At 42.3% G+C, this 22,762-nt stretch overlaps 3 protein-coding genes across 6 annotated transcripts; 2 read left to right on the top strand and 1 right to left on the bottom strand.

Annotated features, from left to right (window-relative positions):
• Window positions 1-12: 12 nt before the first annotated feature.
• On the bottom strand, window positions 13-3,134 carry gjb7 (gap junction protein beta 7). The gene is made up of 2 exons (XM_020496355.2): window positions 3,022-3,134; window positions 13-2,250 (listed from the first exon to the last, which is right to left on the bottom strand). Exon 2 carries the CDS (start codon window positions 2,230-2,232, stop codon window positions 1,441-1,443), a length of 792 nt encoding a protein of 263 aa, XP_020351944.1. The 5' UTR covers window positions 2,233-2,250; window positions 3,022-3,134; the 3' UTR covers window positions 13-1,440.
• An 856-nt stretch (window positions 3,135-3,990) lies between these two features.
• On the top strand, window positions 3,991-4,667 carry LOC109900640 (small integral membrane protein 8). Its single transcript, XM_020496358.2, has 2 exons — window positions 3,991-4,308; window positions 4,408-4,667. Exons 1-2 carry the CDS (start codon window positions 4,189-4,191, stop codon window positions 4,540-4,542), a joined length of 255 nt encoding a protein of 84 aa, XP_020351947.1. The 5' UTR covers window positions 3,991-4,188; the 3' UTR covers window positions 4,543-4,667.
• Window positions 4,668-7,897: 3,230 nt separating this feature from the next.
• Window positions 7,898-22,649, top strand: LOC109900641 (uncharacterized). 4 transcript variants are annotated; one of them, XM_031837038.1, is made up of 24 exons: window positions 7,898-7,970; window positions 8,075-8,149; window positions 8,480-8,554; window positions 8,677-8,797; window positions 8,907-9,009; window positions 9,865-9,978; window positions 10,053-10,169; window positions 11,235-11,395; window positions 11,700-11,846; window positions 12,129-12,231; window positions 12,470-12,598; window positions 12,710-12,895; window positions 13,109-13,359; window positions 15,059-16,108; window positions 16,220-16,328; window positions 16,664-16,771; window positions 17,118-18,701; window positions 18,805-18,927; window positions 19,049-19,177; window positions 19,313-19,505; window positions 19,705-19,829; window positions 19,961-20,151; window positions 20,393-20,526; window positions 20,610-21,139. In XM_031837038.1, exons 2-24 carry the CDS (start codon window positions 8,128-8,130, stop codon window positions 20,840-20,842), a joined length of 5,508 nt encoding a protein of 1,835 aa, XP_031692898.1. In that variant the 5' UTR covers window positions 7,898-7,970; window positions 8,075-8,127; the 3' UTR covers window positions 20,843-21,139. The 4 variants fall into 4 exon arrangements, 3 of the variants coding, with proteins under 3 accessions (XP_031692898.1, XP_031692897.1, XP_020351948.1); XM_031837037.1 differs by having other exon boundaries at window positions 7,913-8,149; window positions 20,610-22,649; XM_020496359.2 differs by having other exon boundaries at window positions 7,913-8,149; window positions 16,664-16,762.
• The last annotated feature ends 113 nt before the right edge of the window (window positions 22,650-22,762 follow it).

Genomic DNA, 22,762 nt, shown 5'->3' on the forward strand with positions numbered 1-22,762 from the left:
AAAGTAGGCAAGTAATTTTAGAACAAATTCTTTATTTACAATGATGACATAGGAATAGTGGGTTATCTGCCTTGTTTAGGGGCAGAATAACAGATGTCAGCTCTGGGATTCGATCTAGCAACCTTTCGGTTACTGGCCCAATGCTCTAACCACTAGGCTACCTGCTGCCCCAATTTATATTCCCCCCAGAGGAAAATTATTGAGAGAAATTGGTAGAATTGTCTAACAATTTAAAAAAATTGATTTGTGATACAACAAGATCACTAAAGTCTCAATTGTTGAAATCAAGTTGTATGGATTTCTCTTCATTAATCTAGAAAGATCAGAGTTCTGCATGACCTGAAATTCAACATTTTATATTGATGTGATAAACATCTTAAGGCTAGCACACACACTCTCTCTCCCATGTAAGATGAAAGCAATGGAATGAATCTGCCAATTTATAGATTAGAATTACACTGACGGTCATATTTACATAATTGGGCTCCACTGGGGACCATGACATGAACACAAAATGAATGCTGTGATGTCAGTAGGGAAAAAGGCATGATCTATGTATGAATGCAGTCCAGCACTGAACGTAGAGATGAAAAGCTTGAATTGTTTTAAATTCTTTGTTAATCGTAATACCAAAGTCTGAAATGACTGTGAAAGTAATGCAATGACTAGGGCTTTACAATAATGGTGAAATGTTGGCTAAGTGGGTTAAAATGTACCTAGGAGTTGCAGAGGGTGCACAGAGGGACATGTCAAAAGTGTTTTTCATATTAAAAATCCAATTGATTGTAATTTCCATATTGTCTATATTTAAAGAGCACTTCATTTGATATAACAGGCTTTTAAATGTCTGTGTGCACAATTTCTACTAAAAACATCAAAGGGATGCAAAAGGCAGTAATTTTATGAAATGATCCTACTGCATTTGATTTGCATGTCAAACACCTGTCAGAGGCCACCTATTATGTAGCCTATCCCGATGGATTATTTGGAGAGTTGATTGCCGACGAGCAGCACTATACAAATAGCCTAAGTAAAGTTAAGAATAGCCTACATGTTTATTTTCTTTAAGCATATATGGCCTACCATTTTCATTAGATTTCTGGGTAATGAATCATAATACCGAAGGTGATTATATAAATTATACTAGATTCAATTAGCAGACAGTTTTGAGACATAAAGGCCTTAAATACGATCCTAATGCTAAAAGTAACAGTATCTGTTAAAAGGTTAAAGGTGCTTTGTGGGTGGGTGGAGGGAGGGGCGGATGAATGGGGGGATGGGGTTGTACTGTTTTTCTGTTCTCATATCTGAAAATCTATAAAGTGCAACAACAAAAATGTTCAAGGTGAATAACTACAAGTTCTACATAGTTTCTGAAATCATTTAAGTTAAAAGAAGTCCTGAATTCTGATCACAAATGATTAAGTAATTTAATGCAATTTAAGAGGGAAAGGGTTGGTTTCCCTTTGTTGCTGGATCTTGTGAGCCCATTGTATCTTTGTTAGGTGTGGGATGAAGGGTTGAGGAACTGTTGCTGATTGGGACAGTGTGATTACAATGCCAGTGAGCTCTCTCTTCAATGGGGATATACCGCTTGCTAAAACACTTCCAGCACTGTTTAGATAGGATGTATACCATCTCCGAGACATTCAGTGCAATACACAATATGGACGTACAGCCCATGATGTAGAGGAAGACCATCTTCTCAGTGGCTTTGGAGATGTAGCAGTCTACGGTGTTAGGGCAAGGGTCCAGGCTGCAGCGAAGCAGTCTGGGAACGTCAAAGCCACTGTAGAGGAAGTAGAAGGCCAGGAGGGAGCCTACCTCGAAGGTAGTCTTGAAGACGAGGCTGAGGATATAGGTGCAGAGCAGACCTCCGTCAATCCTACCTTTGTCTTCATACAGCTTCTTGCCATGCCTGCTCTCCCTGTTCTCACGGTAGGCCACGTGTAGAGCCACCAACAGGGATGGAGTGGACACCATGATGAGCTGGAGGGCCCACAGGCGGATCTGGGAGATGGGGAAGAAGTGGTCGAAGCACACGTTCTCACAGCCAGGCTGCTGGGTGTTGCAGACAAAGTCATTGTGCTCGTCCTTCCAGACCTGCTCAGCAGCCGCCACGTACACCAGGATGCGGAAGATGAAGACGATGGAGAGCCAGATGCGGCCGATGACTGTGGAGTACTTGTTCACCCCACTCAGGACGTTCTCCAGAAACCCCCAGTTTGACATCTCTCTGATTACATGAGCCTGTGGAGAAGGGAGAAACTGTAGATATGGGGCTCGGTCCCAAATGGAACAATATTATTCCCTACATAGTGCACTACTTTTGACAAGGCTGTTCAAAAGAAATGCACTATGTTGTCGAGAATAGGGTGCCATTTGTGACACAAGGACACAACCCTGTAGATACAAGGACAATACTCAATTCTGCCTGTTATGATGAAGAGGGCATCATCTGACAATATAAATATATTCCAATCATACATTGCCCATAGGAGGCTAGGCTACATTTCTATATTCACCATTCTCTCCACTATAAATAGTAACAGGTATTATTGTTTATACTTGTTACACTGTAGGCTACTTGTAAATATGACAGTGTAATAAGGACAATGTAGTGCAGTGTTATCAAATTAACATTTATTTTGATAGCAAATGAATGGAAAGGGCAAATATGATGTTGATAACAAATCTGTGTAGGCTATAATTACTGAGGAAAGAATATCTTCTTTATTACGCTTTTACAACATCTGCTGGTTCTGTGTTTCCTGAGTAGCAGTACAGTAGCATCACATCATGTATAAATTAAGTCGTATTTTACAAAAACAGAAAGCTTCTATTTTTACAATTGTTCTCCACTGAATAAACGCAATTGATTAACTCATTTATTTCAAGTAGCCTAGGCTATCAAAACTGTGATGGTGCGCATTTTCCAATAGAATAGGCTAAACCTATTTTAAGAACACTATTATGTTCAGACAAATACAATATTGAAAGAAAATACAATAATTAACTCACCGATTATAAACAGGCTATTCCAGTTTTTTTCTGCTTGTGTTATGTGTTTGGGGACTAATTTTCCGATGCTGGCTACTGCAGTCGATTTGCACGTCGAACACACCTGAGAGGCCACACCTATTTTGTACCCAGAGGGCTTGTTTGGATAGTCTATTGCAGGCGAGCAGCACTATACAAATACCACAAGTATAGTTAAATATACCCTGTAGGCTATGTGTATTTTTATATTAGCCTATGTCCTATAATTGTTTTTATTAGATTGTTGGGTAGGTTTAAGATGAAAGACTGTTTCTGAAAGGTTTTTTTTTTTAAAGAAAAAAAAGAAAGTGAAAGCATCTTGTATTTAACACTATAGTATGTCTATTTTCAATATGCTTTAAAGCCTGTAGCTACCATTCATGAGTCGCTATGTGCATTGATTCATCTGTCGTCAACCCTACAGTTTGTTCTGGGACAGACAGCGTCACCATGGTCACATTAAACACTGAACCTGTCACCCGTTGTATGATATATAAGTCCATGAGTTCATGTTGCGTTGCTGAAAGAATAAAAAGATATAGAATTGTATCTAAGTTCAATGATTATTTGAATGTCCCTTGCAAATGTTTACTTCTTTGTAGCTATATTGGTCATGAATTACAACTTGTGCCATGCATTTTTTATAGGTATTTGAGGTGTCCTATGACTTGAGTGGTAGTAATGGATAGGCTCACCTTTCCCCATGTTCAAGGCTAGCAAGCTATTCCACTTTTTTTTCTGAATTCGGGGAAACCACGTTCATATAAAATCGTTTATGATGGGTGTCTTGTATACTGGAAGCAAAATGCCAAACCAAGGGTCTGACTAACAGTGACTGAAATGCTACTGACTTGCCTTGTTAATTAAATAAAGGTTCAATTAAAAAATATATACAGAAACCATAGTGTAGCCTACTCCATCCACAAGGTGGCGCTCTACTATTATAAGGACGTTACTATTATAACATGCAAACAATGTGTTTTTTCTTGGAGTTCGTTGACTGTTAGCCATGACTTCCAAAACAAGTGGACGCGTTGTTGTGGATGCGCTATTGGTCGTTCCAAATGTTTTCCATCATTAATAGCGTTTCCTCAAACGCGTTGCACTTCTTTATACAGTAAATGTAAACCTTATCCATCTCCTCAACCAATGGCATCTGGAAGCGGTAAGGAGGCTCCGAAAGAAGGGGACTTCAGGATGCCTGGCCTTAGAGGAGCAAAGACCACCACGCTTTTCCGATCTGTCAACCCTGAGCTCACCGTTAGACCCGTAAGGCCTAACTCACTGGTCACAATTATATTACGGACAATGAGTCTGCTTGTTCATCGGTATCGTCTATTGTCGATGCAAATTGTGTTTCCTTTACAGAACAAGCCAGTGATGTCATTTGGACTTGTGACAATTTCCTTGTGTGTGGGCTACCTGGGATACCTTCATGCCACCAAAGAGAACGACCCGCAGCTGAATGAAGTTATTGACAGTGAAGGGGAGGAAAACGTCTAAATGGGACTGATCAAATCAGATGTGCAATATATCCTGAACATTATTGTGGTAAAAATGGCTTTGCATGAAAGCACTGGATCTATGTAATGACGATGGTTATTAAATATTGTTACAATTAGGCAATAGCTCTTGGATTCATTTATGAAACTATTGAAATAACAATTTACCATGGAGTAAGGGTAAGAATGTAAAACTCATAAAAGCATATTGAGCAATTAGCATCAAGCAAGGAGCTGAATACCCTAGTCATAGACGCGCTACTGAAAACTGACGATAGTATTGTAACGACCCTGGGTTTATAAGCGCGGATATAGACTCTGCCGCATGAGCATGCTTTTGAGGCACGGTCGATAGCGCACTGGACTTCGGGCTAGAAAGTCGAGGGTTCGAGACCTGCTCCCTGCTGTTTCATTACAGTATCTTCTGAAGGGGGGAGTTTTGTTAAGAGCCTCCGCAGACACTTCGCTTTAAACGTTAACACTCATCTCTTGGGGTGCGGTAATGGAAACAAGGAATGTATATTTCATATTAGCAGCATAAAAAACATTTATAAACAGAAGTTTAAATGACTACACACCTTTGTAGGTTTAGGGTTCCCACACGACCACATTTCCATGTTACAGGGCTTTTTTTAAACGGAAAACAAGAGTGGAATACCTTTGCAAATTATATTTATGCGTCTCTTAACACTGTAAACGGCAGATGGACGCCACAAACGTGTTGTCACTGAAAAATACGGTCGGCTGCAACTGTTGTTATAACAGGTTAAAACAGTATGCCGCAAGTGTGTATTTTGCATTTGTGGAATTATTTTGATATGAAAGTAGAGTACCGCATTTGAGAATCGATTTATGTTAGATGGAGTTACTTTAGGCACCATTATTGGGCTTAGGAGCTGACCAGTGCGAAAACATCCCCAGTAATTGGAATGTCTCTCAATCAGCCACGTGCGTTCCAAATAGCATCACAATTGATTGTTATTTTTCCTGGCACATGCATTTGGAGTCATAAATTCTTAGTTGTTTTCTTCAGTTAGGAAACCTTTTTAGTACTTCCAACAAATCTCTGTAACTAGATTTGATTAAAGCAAGATATCCCACCCCATGGGGTGAGTCAAAGCTACAATAATTACTTGCTTTGTGAGGTCCACTGTAAAAGCTAAAATGGACACACTCAAAGAGCAATGGAAACCCAACGTGGGAACCCTCAAAGCTTCACAGCATCCTGCCACTCTATCTAAAGGAGGTCATAGATGCACTGCAAGAAAGCAAGAGCCCACAAGCTGTGCTCTCACAGCTTTGTATGGAGACCCAATGAAAGAGCTGAAGCAGTTGAGTACTCACTCAAACATCATTGGTATGCCCACTCCTCCTTTACTACATCCACTCCATGTATCAATGGTAGCAGCCTGTAACAGATGTTAAAGTGACTGTGTCACATTGAATTGCAGATATAGGAGAAAACATACACCAGTATTACATGACAGAGTTTCAAAAAGAGAAGGAGGAGTGTATTAGAGCTGCTACTGAGAAGGCGTGGGGCAAGGTACAAAAATGTGCTGCTTTTTGTTGTTGAACATTGCGTTAGGTCTGGACTGCAATACATTGCAAGAGGTTTTGTTAATGATATGTCTTGCTTTCAGGCTGACATGGAAATTGAGAAAATGGTGTTACAGACACTTCAGTGGGCCAGAAAGGAGAGAGAGCTCTTGAGGAGGAAAGTGGAAAATGCAAACTCTTACTTGCAGGTATGAGGACACTTATCAAAGGAAAACAATTGTCATTTGTACATGTCTATAGACATGTACAAATTGATAGAGTAGCCTACTATATCAATTGTTTTATAAAAAGCTGTAGACCCACAATTGCCATGATGCTCAGAGCTTTTAATAGAGTGTAGGGTTGGCTATGTGTAAGCCTATGTAATCAATTGAATTGCCTCATGACATCCTCAGGATACCTTGGTTGAGTATGATATCAAAACAAAGCGCAAGGTCAGGTCCGACATTGAGAAACTGCGCAAACGAAATGAAGAGAGGGCCTCTCAGGAGATCCGAAGGGCCATAGAGAAGATAGCCCAGCGGCATGCTAAGAGTGTTGTGAGAACCCGAAGAGAAGAGGAACAAACTACTGCACACGCTGCCACTATCTTGGAGATGTTGGTAGACATATGTGATCAGAGTGACAGCTACAGTATTTCAAAAGCAGCTCATGGGTGTAAATTGGTGTAATGAGTGAGATTTGTGTGCTTTTTATAGTCATCGTTTTCTAGCTTGGTTGCCTGTCTGTTTTTGCCATCTTGGAATTGTCATGGCAAACATGCTTGGCTTGACAATGATGACAACGGAGGAGTAGGCAAAATCTCAAATGGATCTGTGACCGGCTAATGATTTTCCTATTGTGGTTCACAAACTCATTATGTGATATGTTTACAACAGGGACTTCATGCTGCAACCGGAGGATGCGAAGACTGTGGCCAGCAAGAAAAAAGATGAGGTACTGGTGGAAGTGAGGGCAGTGATGATATCCAGCATCACTGGCAACATCGAGAGAACCCGAAGGGAGGAGATGGATATTGCCCAACGCAACATAGACAAGGCGGAGGGGCGGTACAAGGCAGAACTAACTACCTTGAAGGAGTCAACACAAGCACTGGAGACTCTGCTGGACAAGACCATCAGGGACCTCCGTACAGCTGTAGCCGATAAGCAAGTATATATGGATGACCTGGAAGAAACAAGGGCAGCATTTCAACATTTCATCAATCAGCAGTTTAAAGAATTGAAGCCTGATCAAGCTGACTTTATCCTACCATCAAAGAAATGTACAGGTTGAATGACAAGTGAACGAATAGAAGCCCAGAAAAGCATGCTCTCTTTGGCTCATCACAATTGGTCAACTGTAAAAAATCTGATTATCCACATGCTATTTGTTTGTGTAATAATTGCAGTACTTTTGTCTGTTTGATATCTGATCGTGTGATTATGCCAGGCATCACAAGTACCTGTCATATAGGCAGGTCACATGTTGATTTCAACAACAAAACTTTGGTAGGTAAAAGTGAATTTCATCATCTGTAATGCCAGGAATGATTTAGGTTCTCATTAGGTTGAACTGTGTTACATCTCTTTGAAATAATCTGTGCGTGCCATTTATTGTTCAATGGTTTATTTGATTAGCATTGCATGATCACGAATCTCAAAATAATAAAATATAAATACAGAATTGCATTGATTGCCATCAATTCACAGAATGTTAACAACTAGGCGTCTCTCCATGCAAGTCACGTTCTCGTTATCTTTCCCCGCCCTCCGATATTTGAAGTTATAAATTAGGGCTCGCAGCTTCCACTCAATGGAATTGCTCAACCGCATGATACCCTGTTCGGAGTGAACTCAATATGGCGGAAACAAGTGGACTAGATCCCAGGTCTCTTGTCCAACCGACACTCAAATATAATGCTGTCTTTTAGATTGTTTAGTTAGGAAATATGAGAGGATCGATTCTAAATTTAAAAAATTGCATTCCGGCAGGAAAAATAACAACGAAAGCTTCAACATTTGGAAAGGACTGTGAGAACCCCACAATGAGCCACCGCCAAGCAACAGGTAACAATCAAGTCAAGTGCACGCTGCAGCGTGAGAATTTGTTACATATTTACGAAGTTATTATGATGTTGCAATCTAATATCACGTGTTATGGTAGCGCTTTGTGTTTGTGGTAAATGAAGTGTGTAAAATGTGCTTGCAAATAAGCTCTGTTCTGATGTATTGTAGTGAGGGTAGTTTTGCTACTTATTGGCTGCAGTTGGGTTGGGTGGGGAGGGGGATTGGAAGGCGCCGGACGCTCTGGTTTTTAAGGTTAGTGGAAAAACACCGATGAAATTGTACCCAGGCATGTTTCTAATTTAAATATTCGTTTCGCACAAATACTTTCAGAATTACAAGGGGCCTCCCCCTCCCTTCCGCTGCCTCCAGATCATGTGTTGAACTCGGGAGCAGTAGTTTTCCCTGGTAGGCTATAAAAAACAGTCGATTCATTATTTGTATGTTACAATTTGCAAAATGTAACAAAACAATAACAATTAATTAACTGTAACAATGTCCGCATGAAATGATTGTATTTCTGTCAACAGGTGCCTTTGATCAGCATGGATGTCCTCTGGTTCTGTTCCCTGTGGATTCTCATGGCAGTCTTTCAGATCTAAGCAAATCTGAAGTGGTTGACTTCATACACTACTTTCTCTGTTTGTACAAGTGTGTACCTACAATGTAATGTGTTTATTTTTTATTTTTACAGATGTCTATTTAAGATTGTTCAACTGGAAGTCATGTTGAGCCTCACTGATGCCACTTTGTTTTTTAGTAAGAAACAGGAGAAGGAGAGCTTGGTTTCAGTTGTGGCTGATTTGAGACAAGCCACTCTTAATACAACAAGGTTCATCACTGAAACACTTCTTCTACTTGAGGTATCTATTCTATCATTTTGCAAAAAAACATCAATATTTTGAATAATTTGAGGCAACATTTCATATTTTGTACAAATAAAGATTTAATATTTTAGATGGCTTGTGGGCATTGCTTTACAGTAATGGTCATAGTTGGTTCTTAAAGTAGTGTTATTTAGTACACCTCAATCCACTTTTGCACAATTAAAAATAATAAGTTGATTATGTCTTGGAAGTGTTGACAGTGAGTCTCAGTTTTGTATTGCTGTGCCCAGTTCAACCACAATGATGTTGTAAAGCACTTCATAGCTCCACCTCGGATTGGCCTTTCTGGTACTCCTAGCTCATTAAGTGTTCTTGTCTGATGTTGCTCTTTAGGGCATAATGCGAAGTGCGTCACTTCGTGCTTGGATGATGGTTATGGGCTAAAATACTGTAGCGGTGGCGGGTAGGGAGATCACATGCTGGATCATATGCCTTCAGTTATTTATTAGGCTCTAGTGGAATTGTATGAGGAATTGCATTATCTGCGCTAAATTGGTTAAGGTGTTTGGAAATCTCCCATACTATTCAGTGGTCTGTGGCTCTTTGTCTGATTACATATCATTTTGACAATCAAATGGTAGACTCTTATGTCCACAAGCATACTAATGTGTACATTTGATTTAGTCATTTTTGATAATGGTGCAGTGAGTCTTCATGTCAGTTTGTCCTCATTTGTCATGGCCACTGACAGAACTGTGGTGCTCACTAAAATTCCAAATTTGGAGGAGACATTTGTGTGCCCCACCCAAGTTGTACTACTAGGTGTGTGATTTTGACTTGTCATGAAGTAATATTGATTAAAGTGTAACATAAATTTCTCGCCCCATCTAGCTTCATAGGAGGACAGTGCACACTGTATACATAATTCAACCGAAAAAGAAAGATGTTCTGAAACGATTGTTGAAACTGCTGGTACCATCAAAGTCTTATGTTGCTCTCTTCAAGGTAAGATGGGTTCACTGTCTTCACCTTTCATATTGTGTGTGGGGTGTGTCTAAACATACTTTTAATACCAACAGAGAGTTCTGCTGAAAGCGGTCTTTGACCTTTCCAACTACATTGATAGAAGCCAGTTGACTGCATCTTTAGGCGGCTACCTGGTTTACTGTCATCGGAGTTGGGTTACCTTTGTCAAGGTTTGTTTCTTACAATCAAATACACGGACTGTTGTCATTTCATCCTGTGTTATTTTGCTTATTGGTCAAGTGGAAAGCTATGCCAGCTGTAAAATGCTTGTGTCCATTCATTGGCATGTCATCTCACCAGAATTCTCCTGATTTTTCTTTCAAAGAATTCCATTGACTGCGTCACAACTCGCTCTGTAAAATAATCACACTGGACTTTTCTCATGATAAATCTTAGGCAGTACATGACTAGTCATGTCGTGCGTGTAATGTGATCTTCTTAAAAGGACAGTCTTGTTTGCCACAGCGAGCTTTGGCAGTAGATGATCTTAGGATCAGTCATAACTCCACTAATAGGTTTAATACAGGGCAGCATTGTCCTCCTTTCCCCGTCAGGGGTCAAAGGACGACCTCACTGCCTCCTATCCTCTGCTTTTGATTTGTTGCCTGTCTTAAGGATGAAATGAATAAGTGAGAGGGAGAACTCTGCTTCCAATCCAAGCTATTTTCTTATTTCTTTCACTAGTGAACATCTGCGGTAGATTCAGTTAATGAATCAATCTGGAGAGATGAGTGTGCAGTTAGTGACTCAACTGTGTCATCTGTGGGTAGAGATTTTTCATTTGTGAAACCATTCATGAGTTTCAGTGATGTGGCCCCTGAACCATTGTTACCTTGGTGAAGCTTGCGCAATTGCAGAGTGCAATCAGTGGACCTCATTACCAAGTGAAAGGCGGCCTCTAACCATTTGATCATATTCACTCATGTTTGACTGGGTATTCACCCATGTTGACTATTCATTAGTACTGCTGAGGGCAGTCTGTTTTGAGATGCTATAATGTTTTCTGTTACAATGTTGTGCTGTTACAGTAACTAAATGGACATTCTTGGTAGATTGAGTAGGTGAGGAAACTTTGTTGTAGATTTTGGTTGTCTTTGCCTATTGGTTGGTGGTTGTACAACTTTGACAAGCATGTGAATAATGCTTTTTTTGATGCAAAATTATTTACTTTATTGTATTTTCTTTCTACATCTCAACCTCCATTATCCTTCTAACTAGCTTCTATGTTTATGTAGGAGATAGATGGCTTTGTTCAGGAGTTTCTCTCGGTGGTCCAGAGGCTCCCGTCCTCCATCTCCACCCTGCAGACCCTCTCCAGACAGCCTGTCCCCTCTGCCTTCACTGAGCTGAAGGCCTTCTGTTACACCAACGAGGCCAAGTTCCATATGCTTCGGCGGTAAGAGACTCTGTTTTCACCATTGGGCTCTCATTCAGTTGGACATAACAAATGCCTACTTTGGGTAGTACATGTGTACGCCGAGTTGCTCTACACATAAAGCTGCTGTACATATGCACACTTTCTAAGTGCTTTTAATGGCTTAAGTTACCTGCCTAAAGTTGCAACGCCTTTTGAAGGATTTCCTTGAGTATTTCCTTGAATCTATGGACTCTTGTGCCCCTGCAAAGGCTGAGTGACTGCATATGTACATATTATGTACATATGAGGACATGTTGAACTCTACTATCCTTATGGTGTGTAGGGAGCTGGGGTTGGATGAGCTGCTAAGGCACTGTGAGTGTGTGGTGGAGAAGATGCGCTACCCTGAGAAGAACTCGTGCTATCAGGCCATGGTAGGGACAGCCCTCTTCACCAACACAGCCTTCGACATGCTGCAGAACTACAGCAGGTACTTTACTGTGTGGTAGGCACGGACACTGCAGATGAAGTAAATGTAGGCAGGCTGGCATTTAGCGTTTTCCTTAGGAGTAAGGTGTGCATTTTATTTGTTTTTGAAGTATAGACTTGCATATTTGACACTGAATTACTTTCTATCTAGACAAATCTGTCAACGGATAGATATTATGCAAGTAATGTACACAGAACTGTTCTATTTCAAGGTTCATAGTATTCTGCTACATTGAGTCTTTTCCCCAGGTTGAAGGTATCTTATTGTTGTCTTTGTTGACAGGATAACTGTGGCTGTGGAAAAAATTGAGTTGCTGTGGCAACAGGCCTTTTCCAAGGCCCACCTCCAGCTACAGGTCTTCCAGCTGCGTAATGAGGCACAGCAGGTTTGTTATAATACATAACAACAATTACTCTAAAATGTTGTTAATTAGGGAACAATACAAAAAAAACATTTAAAAATGCTTTGCAGCTGAAAACAAATGTCTCTAGTCCAGTCCTTTCCTGTTTGTCAGTTCTTCCATTTGGTGCCTAATGAACATGACCCAGTTGTCTTGCCTTTTTCCATTTTCAGAGGCTTATTTAAATGTTTAATTATTTTGCTTTATTTACCTCCACTTGCAGTTAACAGAACAGATTAAAAGCCTTCAGAAAGAGAAGCTCCAGCCTTACAGAATAGAGATCTCTAAAGATGCCAGAAGGGCCGAGCTGTTAATGTCAGAATTCGAGGAATCGATCTATACCCCTGCCATGGTAAATCTAGGCTACTCTGATATTTTCCTCCTAAGATTGGTGTATTGCCGTATTCGAGCTGCTGTATGGATCCTTAATGACACAGCGGTGATTTGTCCTCTCTCTTGTCAGGCCCTGGTTCGCTGTTCTGAAGATGTGATCCACACATTAGCTGAGGTTCTGCCTCCTGGTGATGTCCAGACCAGGGAAGAGTGGGTGCAGGATCTGGACAGACTGAAGGAGAACTTCCACGCTGCTGTAGAGCTCCCTCATCAGACCCTCCGAGCAGTCTCTGACTTCTACCACTACTACAGAAAGGTAGTTGCACTAATGTCTTATGATACCTGATTGTGCATGCCAACTTTTTATATTATACTGAAGTGATGTAATTGAAATAGACTACAATTAGAAATTATTGAAATGACAACATTTTACATGTTTAGCTCCTGTGATGTGCATGTGGTTTGTGTTGTGGTTAGACATTGTCAATTTAATCTGACGTCATGAACTCAATTTCTTTCATCTCAACAGGCCAATAGTTGGTACAACGTAGTCCTGTGTGAGAACTTTTTCCAAGACCTTCTGTGGGGTGTGAACAATGACCCCATCCCCAGGCGGCGCCACCCGCTGGAGATGCATGTCCCTGTGTGGCGGCAGGCAGTCGGTGACTTCCTGAGAAACAACCCCTCCCCGGACATGGAGGAGCTGGTCCAGCTTGCTCACCTGGCCAACGTCATCCCCGACGCCCACCTACAGCAGACTGGCAAACGGTTATCACAAAGGTGAAAAACTACTGTTGCATAATACTGTTTTATACCACAGTGCGATTTGAAATGGTTTTGGAGGGTATTAACTACAGACTTCCGTAGGTACACTACTCAAAAAAATAAAGGGAACACTAAAATAACATCCTAAATCTGAATGAATGAAATATTCTTAAATACTTTTTTCTTTACATAGTTGAATGTTCTGACAACAAAACCACACAAATTATCAATGGAAATCAAATTTATCAACCCATGGAGGTCTGGATTTGGAGTCTCACTCAAAATTAAAGTGGAAAACCACACTACAGGCTGATCCGACTTTGATGTAATGTCCTTAAAACAAGTCAAAATGAGGCTCCGTAGTGTGTGTGGCCTCTACGTGCATGTATGACCTCCCTACTACGCCTGGGCATGCTCCTGATGAGGTGGCGGATGGTCTCCTGAGGGATCTCCTCCCAGACCTGGACTAAAGCATCCGCGAACTCCTGGACAGTCTGTGCAACGTGGTGTTGGTGGATGGAGCGAGACATGATGTCCCAGATGTGCTCAATTGGATTCAGGTCTGGGGAACGGGCGGGCCAGTCCATAGCATCAATGTCTTCCTCTTGCAGGAACTGCTGACACACTCCAGCCACATGAGGTCTAGCATTGTCTTGCATTAGGAGGAACCCAGGGCCAACCGCACCAGCATATGGTCTCACAAGGGGTCTGAGGATCTCATCTCGGTACCTAATGGCAGTCAGGCTACCTCTGGCGAGCACATGGAGGGCTGTGCGGCCCCCCAAAGAAATGCTACCCCACACCATGACCCACCGCCAAACCGGTCATGCTGGAGGATGTTGCTGGCAGCAGAACGTTCTCCACGGCGATCTCCAGACTCTGTCACGTCTGTCACATGTGCTCAGTGTGAACCTGCTTTCATCTGTGACGAGGACAGGGCACCAGTGGCGAATTTGCCAATCTTGGTGTTCTCTGGCAAATGAAAAACGTCCTGCACGGTGTTGGGCTGTAAGCACAACTCCCACCTGTGGACGTCGGGCCCTCATACCACCCTCATGGAGTCTGTTTCTGACCGTTTGAGCAGACGCATGCACATTTGTGGCCTGCTGGAGGTCATTTTGCAGGGCTCTGGCAGTGCTCCTCCTTGCACAAAGGCGGAGGTAGCGGTCCTGCTGCTGGGTTGTTTCCCTCCTACGGCCTCCTCCACATCTCCTGATGTACTGGCCTGTCTCCTGGTAGCGCCTCCATGCTCTGGACACGACGCTGACAGACACAGCAAACCTTCTTGCCACAGCTCGCATTGATGTGCCATCCTGGATGAGCTGCACTACCTGAGCCACTTGTGTGGGTTGTAGACTCTGTCTCATGCTACCACTAGAGTGAAAGCACCGCCAGCATTCAAAAGTGACCAAAACATCAGCCAGGAAGCATAGGAACTGAGAAGTGGTCTGTGGTCACCACCTGCAGAACCACTCCTTTATTGGGGGTGTCTTGCTAATTGCCTATAATTTCCACCTGTTGTCTATTCCATTTGCACAACAGCATGTGAAATTTGTCAATCAGTGTTGCTTCCTAAGGGGACAGTTTGATTTCACAGAAGTATGATTGACTTGGACTTACATTGTTTAAGTGTTCCCTTTATTTTTTTGAGCAGTGTATTTGATCTGGTGACTTCGCTGTTTTTGCTTTGACCCTGGCGCTTTCTTTCTTTCAGATGCATGAATCTGTGTAAACTTCTGACCTGTCCAGGTGTAGTACCTGTCAAAGACCTCCAGTCGGCGCTGCAGTGGCAGTATGAGTTTCTGAGAGCCAGCCACAGGGAAGGACCTAGGCCATACACTAACCTGGCTGTAGGCAGAGTACCTGAGGCCAGTCTCAACATTCCAGATGTGATGTTTAGTCACAGTAGAACCTCTTGTTCCAGATCTGACTGCCACACTAAGGACAACATGCACAGCCACGGCTCTCTCTCCAACCTCAAGCACCATCAGGCCCCTCTGGGTACGTCTCCCTCCAGTGCCGTCTCTGGGGCTGTGTCTGCTGTAGGGAAGCCTCCCTCCCTCAGCTCCTTTGACTCTGGCTTTGATGGAGCAGGAAGTGGCCACATGGAGACAGGAGCTGGGCGAGAGGGATGGGAGGGGCCATCCAGGGTACCAGGCACCAGGGACTCCATCAGGCCCATCACCAGGCAGCCCAAGATCCGTGAGGAGAACATCTCCAGCGTGTCTGATGTTGAGGAGCGCAGGGAGGATTTTGACTTTGGCTCCATGGGCAGCACCACAAGGGCCAGCATTCAGATCATCCCAAAGATAACTGTGGACTCAATGCATTTTGAGATCAAGCTGAAGCGTTCGGCTACCCTGCCCCATAATCCATGGCTCAGTCTGCCTGTGGAAGACCTTGAGAACTCCTACACGGTCACCATCACTCAGAACCCATCACAGTCACCACAGTTGCGGGACGTTAAGAACCCAAACCCTTCAGAGTGCTACCACCACAGTGACCAATTATCCAACTGGTCCAGAGACCAGCCCACACAGACTGAGGTACAAACCAACCCTCAGAGCAGAGGGGCACAGCCCAGCGACAGTATCCTACAGGCACAGGACAGCTTTGATGACTCGGAACTGAGTGCCATTCGGGATCCCCTTTCAAGCACCATCACAGATGCAAGAGATGGGCACAACTACACTGCAGAGAGCAGCCCCACTCTACTCTGGGATACGTATGACTTTCACAACCCCGAACAGGACAGCTGTGAAAGGTAATGACGCATTATGCTCTTGTCTCCTGACATGGTCCTCATAGGTGCCCATTGTGCCTAGTAAATTATCAAAGGCAAAGCACTCATCTTGTTGCTGTTTGATGTTTGCAGGATAACCAGCTCCATGACTGAAGTCTCGTTAAATGACTGGGACCTGAAGGAGCAGGAGGGTCTCAGGAAGGTAGAGGAGATCTTGGACCGGGCAGCTGGAATACTAGAGGCATGTTGGTACAAATGTTAAATGGATTGTCTTCATGCCGATGCAATAAATGGTTTGGCTCCTCAGATTTGCACTTTACTGAGATTGTTAATAGTGACCTTAACCTAGGATTGTGAAATTCCAGGAACGTTCATTAAATTCCCTGGTGTTCCAGAAATCCCAGATGGAGGATTCCCAGAATCAGGAGGGAATAAGCAGGAAATCAGAATTCTCAACCAGGATTTCTTGAAATCCAGGGAATTTGAGTTCCTGGAATTTTGCAGCCCTCCCTAAACCATGGCGTAGGCCAATAGCTTGCATTTGTAAACACTTCTCTAACTTTGTTTTTTTTACAGGAGGAAGAGAATGTGATGGTACAGGAGCAGATATTGGCTGTCCTTCTGAAGACTGAGAGCACAAGCAAACCGTGGGAATCATGGGGCATTGAGGCGCAGGTAAGTGTGGTAGGTAATGATATAAATGTGTACCTCTAGGTCAGATGTGGATCATGGAACCATTTAAGCTGGTGAACTATGAACAACAGACCACTGTCCATACATTACAAATTGGATTCTAAAAAAATCATTTATTTTTTCGCAATAACTAAATGCACTTGTCAACAAATTATACCCCCCCCCCCCGGAGATTTGTAACAAAGTATTGTTTTTACAAGATTGAAAATAGATTTAATTTAATACAAGCTAAGTTTATTTTGTTTGGCGGACTTTAAATCATACTAGATAATCAGCTGATGGGAATCTCCACTTTTATGTTTCTGTTATTAATAATAACAATGTTTTTGTTTTCTAGATGTCCTCCAGTGACCTTAAGGCACATGGTGTCCTGGGCCTTGATGACAGTCTTGCCTCTGCAGACACTGACAACCAGAGTGAATGCAGGTCACCAGAGGCAACTAGTGAAACTGTGGCCTCAGAACACAGCATGGGCCACAATGGATGTCTGACGGAGACTGGGTTGACTGGTCTGATGTGCCCTCAAAGCAGCAGGGGAGAGTTGCTGAAGGAGCTGAGAGGACTGCATGTTCTGGATGAGCTCATCATGGAGGAGAACCTCAAGATCCACCAGCTTCGACAGGCTGAGAAGCAGTGCCTTGATGAAAAGCCCACTCAATCAGTGGTTTCCCGAAGTATGAGCAAGGAGAGGCAGGAGTTTCTATTAGAACTAGCGAGGGAGAAAAGAGAAGTGGAGGGGATGGAAAATAGCCTAGACAAAGAGATGACAAAAGAATGTCAAATCAAGAGGATGAGCAGAACCAGGAAAGTAGTGAAATGCTCAGTAATGGAAAGGACTTCTAAACTTAACTTGGAGGACCGTGCACTCTGTGATAATCTTATATCAGACAATAGGAGCCAACAACACAAAGTGAAGCACTTGCCATCCTTACCCCAACACTCCATAAACCTGGATCCTAATGAATCCCTCAGTATTACTGCAACCGCATGTCCAGATTATGCCAAAACCCCTGTATCACAAACATGTGTTCAAAGTGTAAATGGTCATTCCCCACATGGTGACGTTAATATATCCGGCTGTGGTGATGCCATGGTAGTTGACACCCCCAGCTACTGTGATCTTACTGATCACAATTCACAAGTTTTAACTCTACCACAAATCACTTCTGATCCCAATGAATCTATTGAAGAGGTTGGAATCCAAAGCCATGAGGGTACAGAGAAAGATGTAAGATCTGGGGAAGCCTTTCAAAGTTGCACACCAGAGACTACCTCCTTTATATGTGAAATGTGCCCTGAACATGGAGCATTTGACCCAGGGGCAAATGCCAACACCCCTGTGCCTAAACCAAGAAAAGCATCTGTTCCTGTGAATGATAAAGGTAAAGAACTCAAAATTCCAACCAAACCCATATATAGAACTCTCTGCCCTGATAGTGATTCTGACCCTAACCCTAGGCTCACACTGCAAGTTGCGCTCAATACTCACCCGAAGCCTAAAGAGCGAAACCTCAAACCTACAAACAGTTCTCCTAATCCTGTTCTGAGTCAAGATGTGAATAAACACAGAAGTGACAACAATGACAAACCCTTCGCTGATCAACAGGCATCCTTATGTAATGACCCTTTGGACTTCCATGAACAGTCAACGCTAGGCGGCTGCTCTATGGGATCAACATTAACGCTTGTTGACTCTGACTGTGTTCAGATAGAAATCCACTGCTCCCAGAAATCTGAGGATGTGGTAACACATTTGGGGTCTAATTCTGAAGAGCTATCTCATATGTCTGCTGAGGTAACATCTGGATCATGTGAACCAAGTGGAGCTGATGAGTGTAGACAAGTTGATGTCCCTGATGGGTTTCAGAGGTGTGGTACTGCCAGGAGATCACCTGCCAATCACCACATCCCCACCAGAGACGTAAGGCTTTTGTTAGACGTCCACATTATTCACCATAGACCTGATTTATTATACTTAATCTTTTGGTAAAATGTGAATTGTTAGGCTTTTTTTATTTTTTTAGATGACCTATTTCAAGACCCCTATTGTGCTGGACACAGGGTCTGGTTTGATGAAAGCAGGGTTTGCCGATCAGGACCTCCCGACTACGATATTCCCAAATATCATTGGGCTGCCAAAATACGAGGTACGGCAACAGCCAAGTATGTGGCATCTATACTCTTGGGCTGTGTTTTTCATCAAGTTAAGGTAGTCTTGGCCACCATGGCTTTTCCTATGTGCAGACTTTCTTTCTAATTTGCCATCAGGAAATAATGAATGGCTACTTGGAACGGGAGACCTATATTGGACATGAGGCTCAACATATGAGAGGAGTCCTGGCACTGAAGTATCCCATGAAGAACGGAATTATACGCAACTGGGATGAAATGGAAAAGGTTGGTGATATATTGTTGCCCTTAATTTAATCCAATATTCTGTATGTGCTTTAGTGGTGCGTTTGGGAGTACTGATGAAGCCATAGTATCAGACTGTGGTGGTTTTGACCTCACTGCTCAATTGACTGGTTTCAGATTTGGCACCACACATTCCAGCAGTTGCATGTGGAACCAGACGATCACCCTGTCCTACTGACCGAGGCAGCCATGAACCCACTGGCGATCCGTCAGCGCATGGTGGAACTCATGTTTGAGTGCTTCAATGTTCCTCTCACCTACGTGGCCATGCAGGCAGTGCTGGCACTTTATGCAGCAGGGAGAACCACAGGTAAAACGAGCACGATTATATACAAATATGTCTAGTCGGTTAACATATTTAAGGCAGTTGTATCCCAGAGTAGAGGACAGTATGCTTTCAAAGACCTGTTTAAAGCTAGAATATGAGACTGGTTACTATACATCTACTATTTGGTTGAATCGTTTTGAATATGGCAGATACTCTAATGATTATCTGTTTCTCCTACTAGGTGTAGTGTTTGACTCTGGGGATGGAGTGAGCCATAGTGTGCCAGTGTTTGAGGGATACTGTTTACCACACGCAGTGCAGTGCTGCACCTTGGCTGGCCATGATGTTACAATGCACCTTAAAAAGGTATTTAATATTAACGCATAATTATCTATGTATTTGGGACAGGGATTTGGTCTAAAACAATAATTCAAAATGATGATCACTTGAAAACAATGTCCATTGCCTGTATTGTGTGCCACTGTCCTGTGTACCAGCTTCTGCAGGAGCAGGGGTTCTGCATGCACACTTCTGCCGAGATGGAGATTGTGAGGGAGATGAAGGAGAAATGCTGCCGGGTGTCCCAGGACTATGAATCTGAGCTAACCTGTGGAGGGTCGGCCAGCAGTGCGATGAATTACACCATGCCTGATGGCCAGGTCGTTCACCTCAGCACAGAGCGGTTCAGGTAACCATCTAACAGGGCCACTGTATCCTCACTCTGAAGACTAAACACTCACCCTAATGAGTTTGGATAATTAAGTGTTCTGCTTTGTCTGAGGTAATTGAGAATAAGAACTGTAAGTGTTTCCCTTTGCAAACGGTGCCATTTATTGTTCAGTTTTGATTATGGTGCTACCAAGTAAGCTTTTGGATAGCCACCAAGGGTTGGCTAAGATCTGTTACTCGGTGGCGTCTTCCATCCACAGGGCTCCTGAGATTCTGTTTAAGCCAGAGCTGATTGGACGAGACCATTACGGGATGCATGAGAGTATTTTCAAGTCTATCCTTAGTTCAGACATTGACCTCCGGCGGAGTTTTTTGGGGAACATTGTCCTATCAGGTACATAGTTTTTGTTTTATTAGTTGCTGAATACTTGTATACTCATCTGCCAATGTCTGAATGTATTTATTTCCCCTGTGAAGGTGGAAATACCCTGTTGGCTGGCCTGCCTGAGCGGCTTCAGAGTGAAATTAGAACCATGGTGCCTACAGACTTGGGGGAGTGTGTGCGGGTGACAAGCCCTAAGGACAGAGATTTCTCTGTATGGAGTGGTGGCGCAGTGCTGGCCAACTTGTCTTCGTTTGCCTCGGCCTGGATCAGCCAAGAGGAATACGAGGAATATGGCCCCCAGATTGTTTTCAGGAAGTGCTTCTGAGCTGGACTCGCCTGAAATGTATGGGTGCAAGTTCTTACACATGTGCAATAGAGTATAGTGCCTAGTTTCTACATCTGTGCTTTTTAAACCTTTTTTATCGTTTTCAATTGGTGTTTTTGTACTATGTCTTTCATTACTGATGTTCTGCACTGACACTTCCAACGATTTGGTACTTTGAGTGTGATATAAAATGTTTCTACTGTTGTCGGATCAGACAATACTTGAATGTTCCGTTTTATGCTTACTGTGGCAGAAATCCTGTCAAAGGAAGATGAACTTACTTTCTAGCTATAGTGCTTGTCATGAATCCCCTGATCAGGATCTGGGCTTATGTAAAGAAAGGTGACTGATTCTACTCTGAATGACTCCTAAAAAATATTAACTGGGATGGGTGTGCCTCTTGAAATATTAGGGTGTTTTTCTACCCTTTTCTCCACCATTATATTTTTAGGAATATGACAAAAGGCACTTGAACCAGGTATTTTGGTGATGGTAGGGAAACCTATCTATGTTCTATTTAAGGGCCCATTTTGAGCAATCTTTTCAGTTTCTGAGGAGCTACTACAACAATGCCACTGCTCTAGCAAGGTCAATGACCAGAACTGTATGTAATTCCCCCAATTTGATTATAGTTTCTCAGTTCATTTTCCCATTTTAAGATGAGCTTTCTAAAGTTAATCTTGAAATTGTCTGTAAATATTTCTGTTTTAAATTGGCTTTCTAAAGTTGTCTTGGAATAACTTAACCTAAAATGTCCACGTTACATTTTCTGTGTCCACTTGGTGCGAATCTGTAGTTTTCCCTCCAAGACTTGTAGCTAAAACAATGCAGGTGAAGAGTTTAGTATGTTGATGCCACCATGCCTGAATGGTAGACTGACTGTTCATTTTACTTATCCATTTGAGTTTTCCTTCTGTCTTGAGTCTGCACTTAGTGTTGATTACGGTATGTTTCATGTACCATGTATAAGGCCTATATTGCGCAAGTCCTGAATTTAGTGTCATTATTCAGCTTTATACAATCACTGTTTATTGTGCATTGATCCTTAACATACATTTTTGTTTGATTTGGCCCTTGATTCAATGTACTAACAACCTCTATTCTTGACTGGTATGATTTGTTTGTTCACAGTTATTTATTTTCATATTTGACTTTACATGTTTGTTCACAATATATTGACGTTTTTGACTTTTATGAATGAGTTTTATCTGACTTAAATGCATGGTTTTTCTAAGTATTTTGACAGCAAATACCTGAATTTGATGAGAATGTTGAATTTTGTTTCATTGAGGCTACCTGTTAGCCATGTTGGCTATGCCCTTACCATTTTATTGCTCTCTTTGACTTCCTATGGATACTATGGACAAGCAATTGGCCGTACTAGTTTTAACTTATTTTGATCAACCCCATTGTATTTACAGTAGACTTACTAGTATCTAGTGTGATTCACTCATTTACATAGCTGCTCTTTGATTTTGGCACGATTTTTGCTTGTTCTCTTAATGTGTTTTTAGAACTGCCATGTTTTTCTACTCTAAAGAAGTGGGGTTGCCATGTGATCTTAATCACAGGTCTTTTTAAATGGAGGTCTGAAGCGTTCCCTGTGGGAAATGGGAAGGCCTTATGAGGGCTGAAATTTGGAGAGGGATGAATAGTCGGCTCATTTGTTAGTTCTTGGTGGTCAGAGATAGAATTGAAGTCCCAGCCTCTCGTTTTTGTCGTATATTCAATGCTCGAGTCTTGCTATGATTTACTTAAACCAAGTTGTATGTCAGGTCTTTTTTTTAGAATAAATATTTTTTATTTATCTGACTGTTGCATGTTTCCATTACATCCTTCATAAAAATTACCTGCAAAGTAGTAACACTGAATTAATGAGAAGATTCACCAGTCAGATGTGCATTACATACATACCACTGT

This window comes from Oncorhynchus kisutch, linkage group LG12 (genome assembly GCF_002021735.2).
Source record: "Oncorhynchus kisutch isolate 150728-3 linkage group LG12, Okis_V2, whole genome shotgun sequence".
NCBI classification, from domain to species: Eukaryota; Metazoa; Chordata; class Actinopteri; order Salmoniformes; family Salmonidae; genus Oncorhynchus; species Oncorhynchus kisutch.

Coding starts and splice junctions, on each gene's coding strand:
- LOC109900641 (XM_031837037.1), top strand. CDS start 8,032: ATGAGAGGATCGATTCTAAATTTAAAAAATTGCATTCCGGCAGGAAAA. Junction 16,109..16,219: donor GAACAGGACAGCTGTGAAAG/GTAATGACGCAT, acceptor TGATGTTTGCAG/GATAACCAGCTCCATGACTG. Junction 19,178..19,312: donor ACTGGGATGAAATGGAAAAG/GTTGGTGATATA, acceptor GACTGGTTTCAG/ATTTGGCACCACACATTCCA.
- gjb7 (XM_020496355.2), bottom strand. CDS start 2,232: ATGTCAAACTGGGGGTTTCTGGAGAACGTCCTGAGTGGGGTGAACAAG.
- LOC109900640 (XM_020496358.2), top strand. CDS start 4,189: ATGGCATCTGGAAGCGGTAAGGAGGCTCCGAAAGAAGGGGACTTCAGG. Junction 4,309..4,407: donor CTGAGCTCACCGTTAGACCC/GTAAGGCCTAAC, acceptor TTTCCTTTACAG/AACAAGCCAGTGATGTCATT.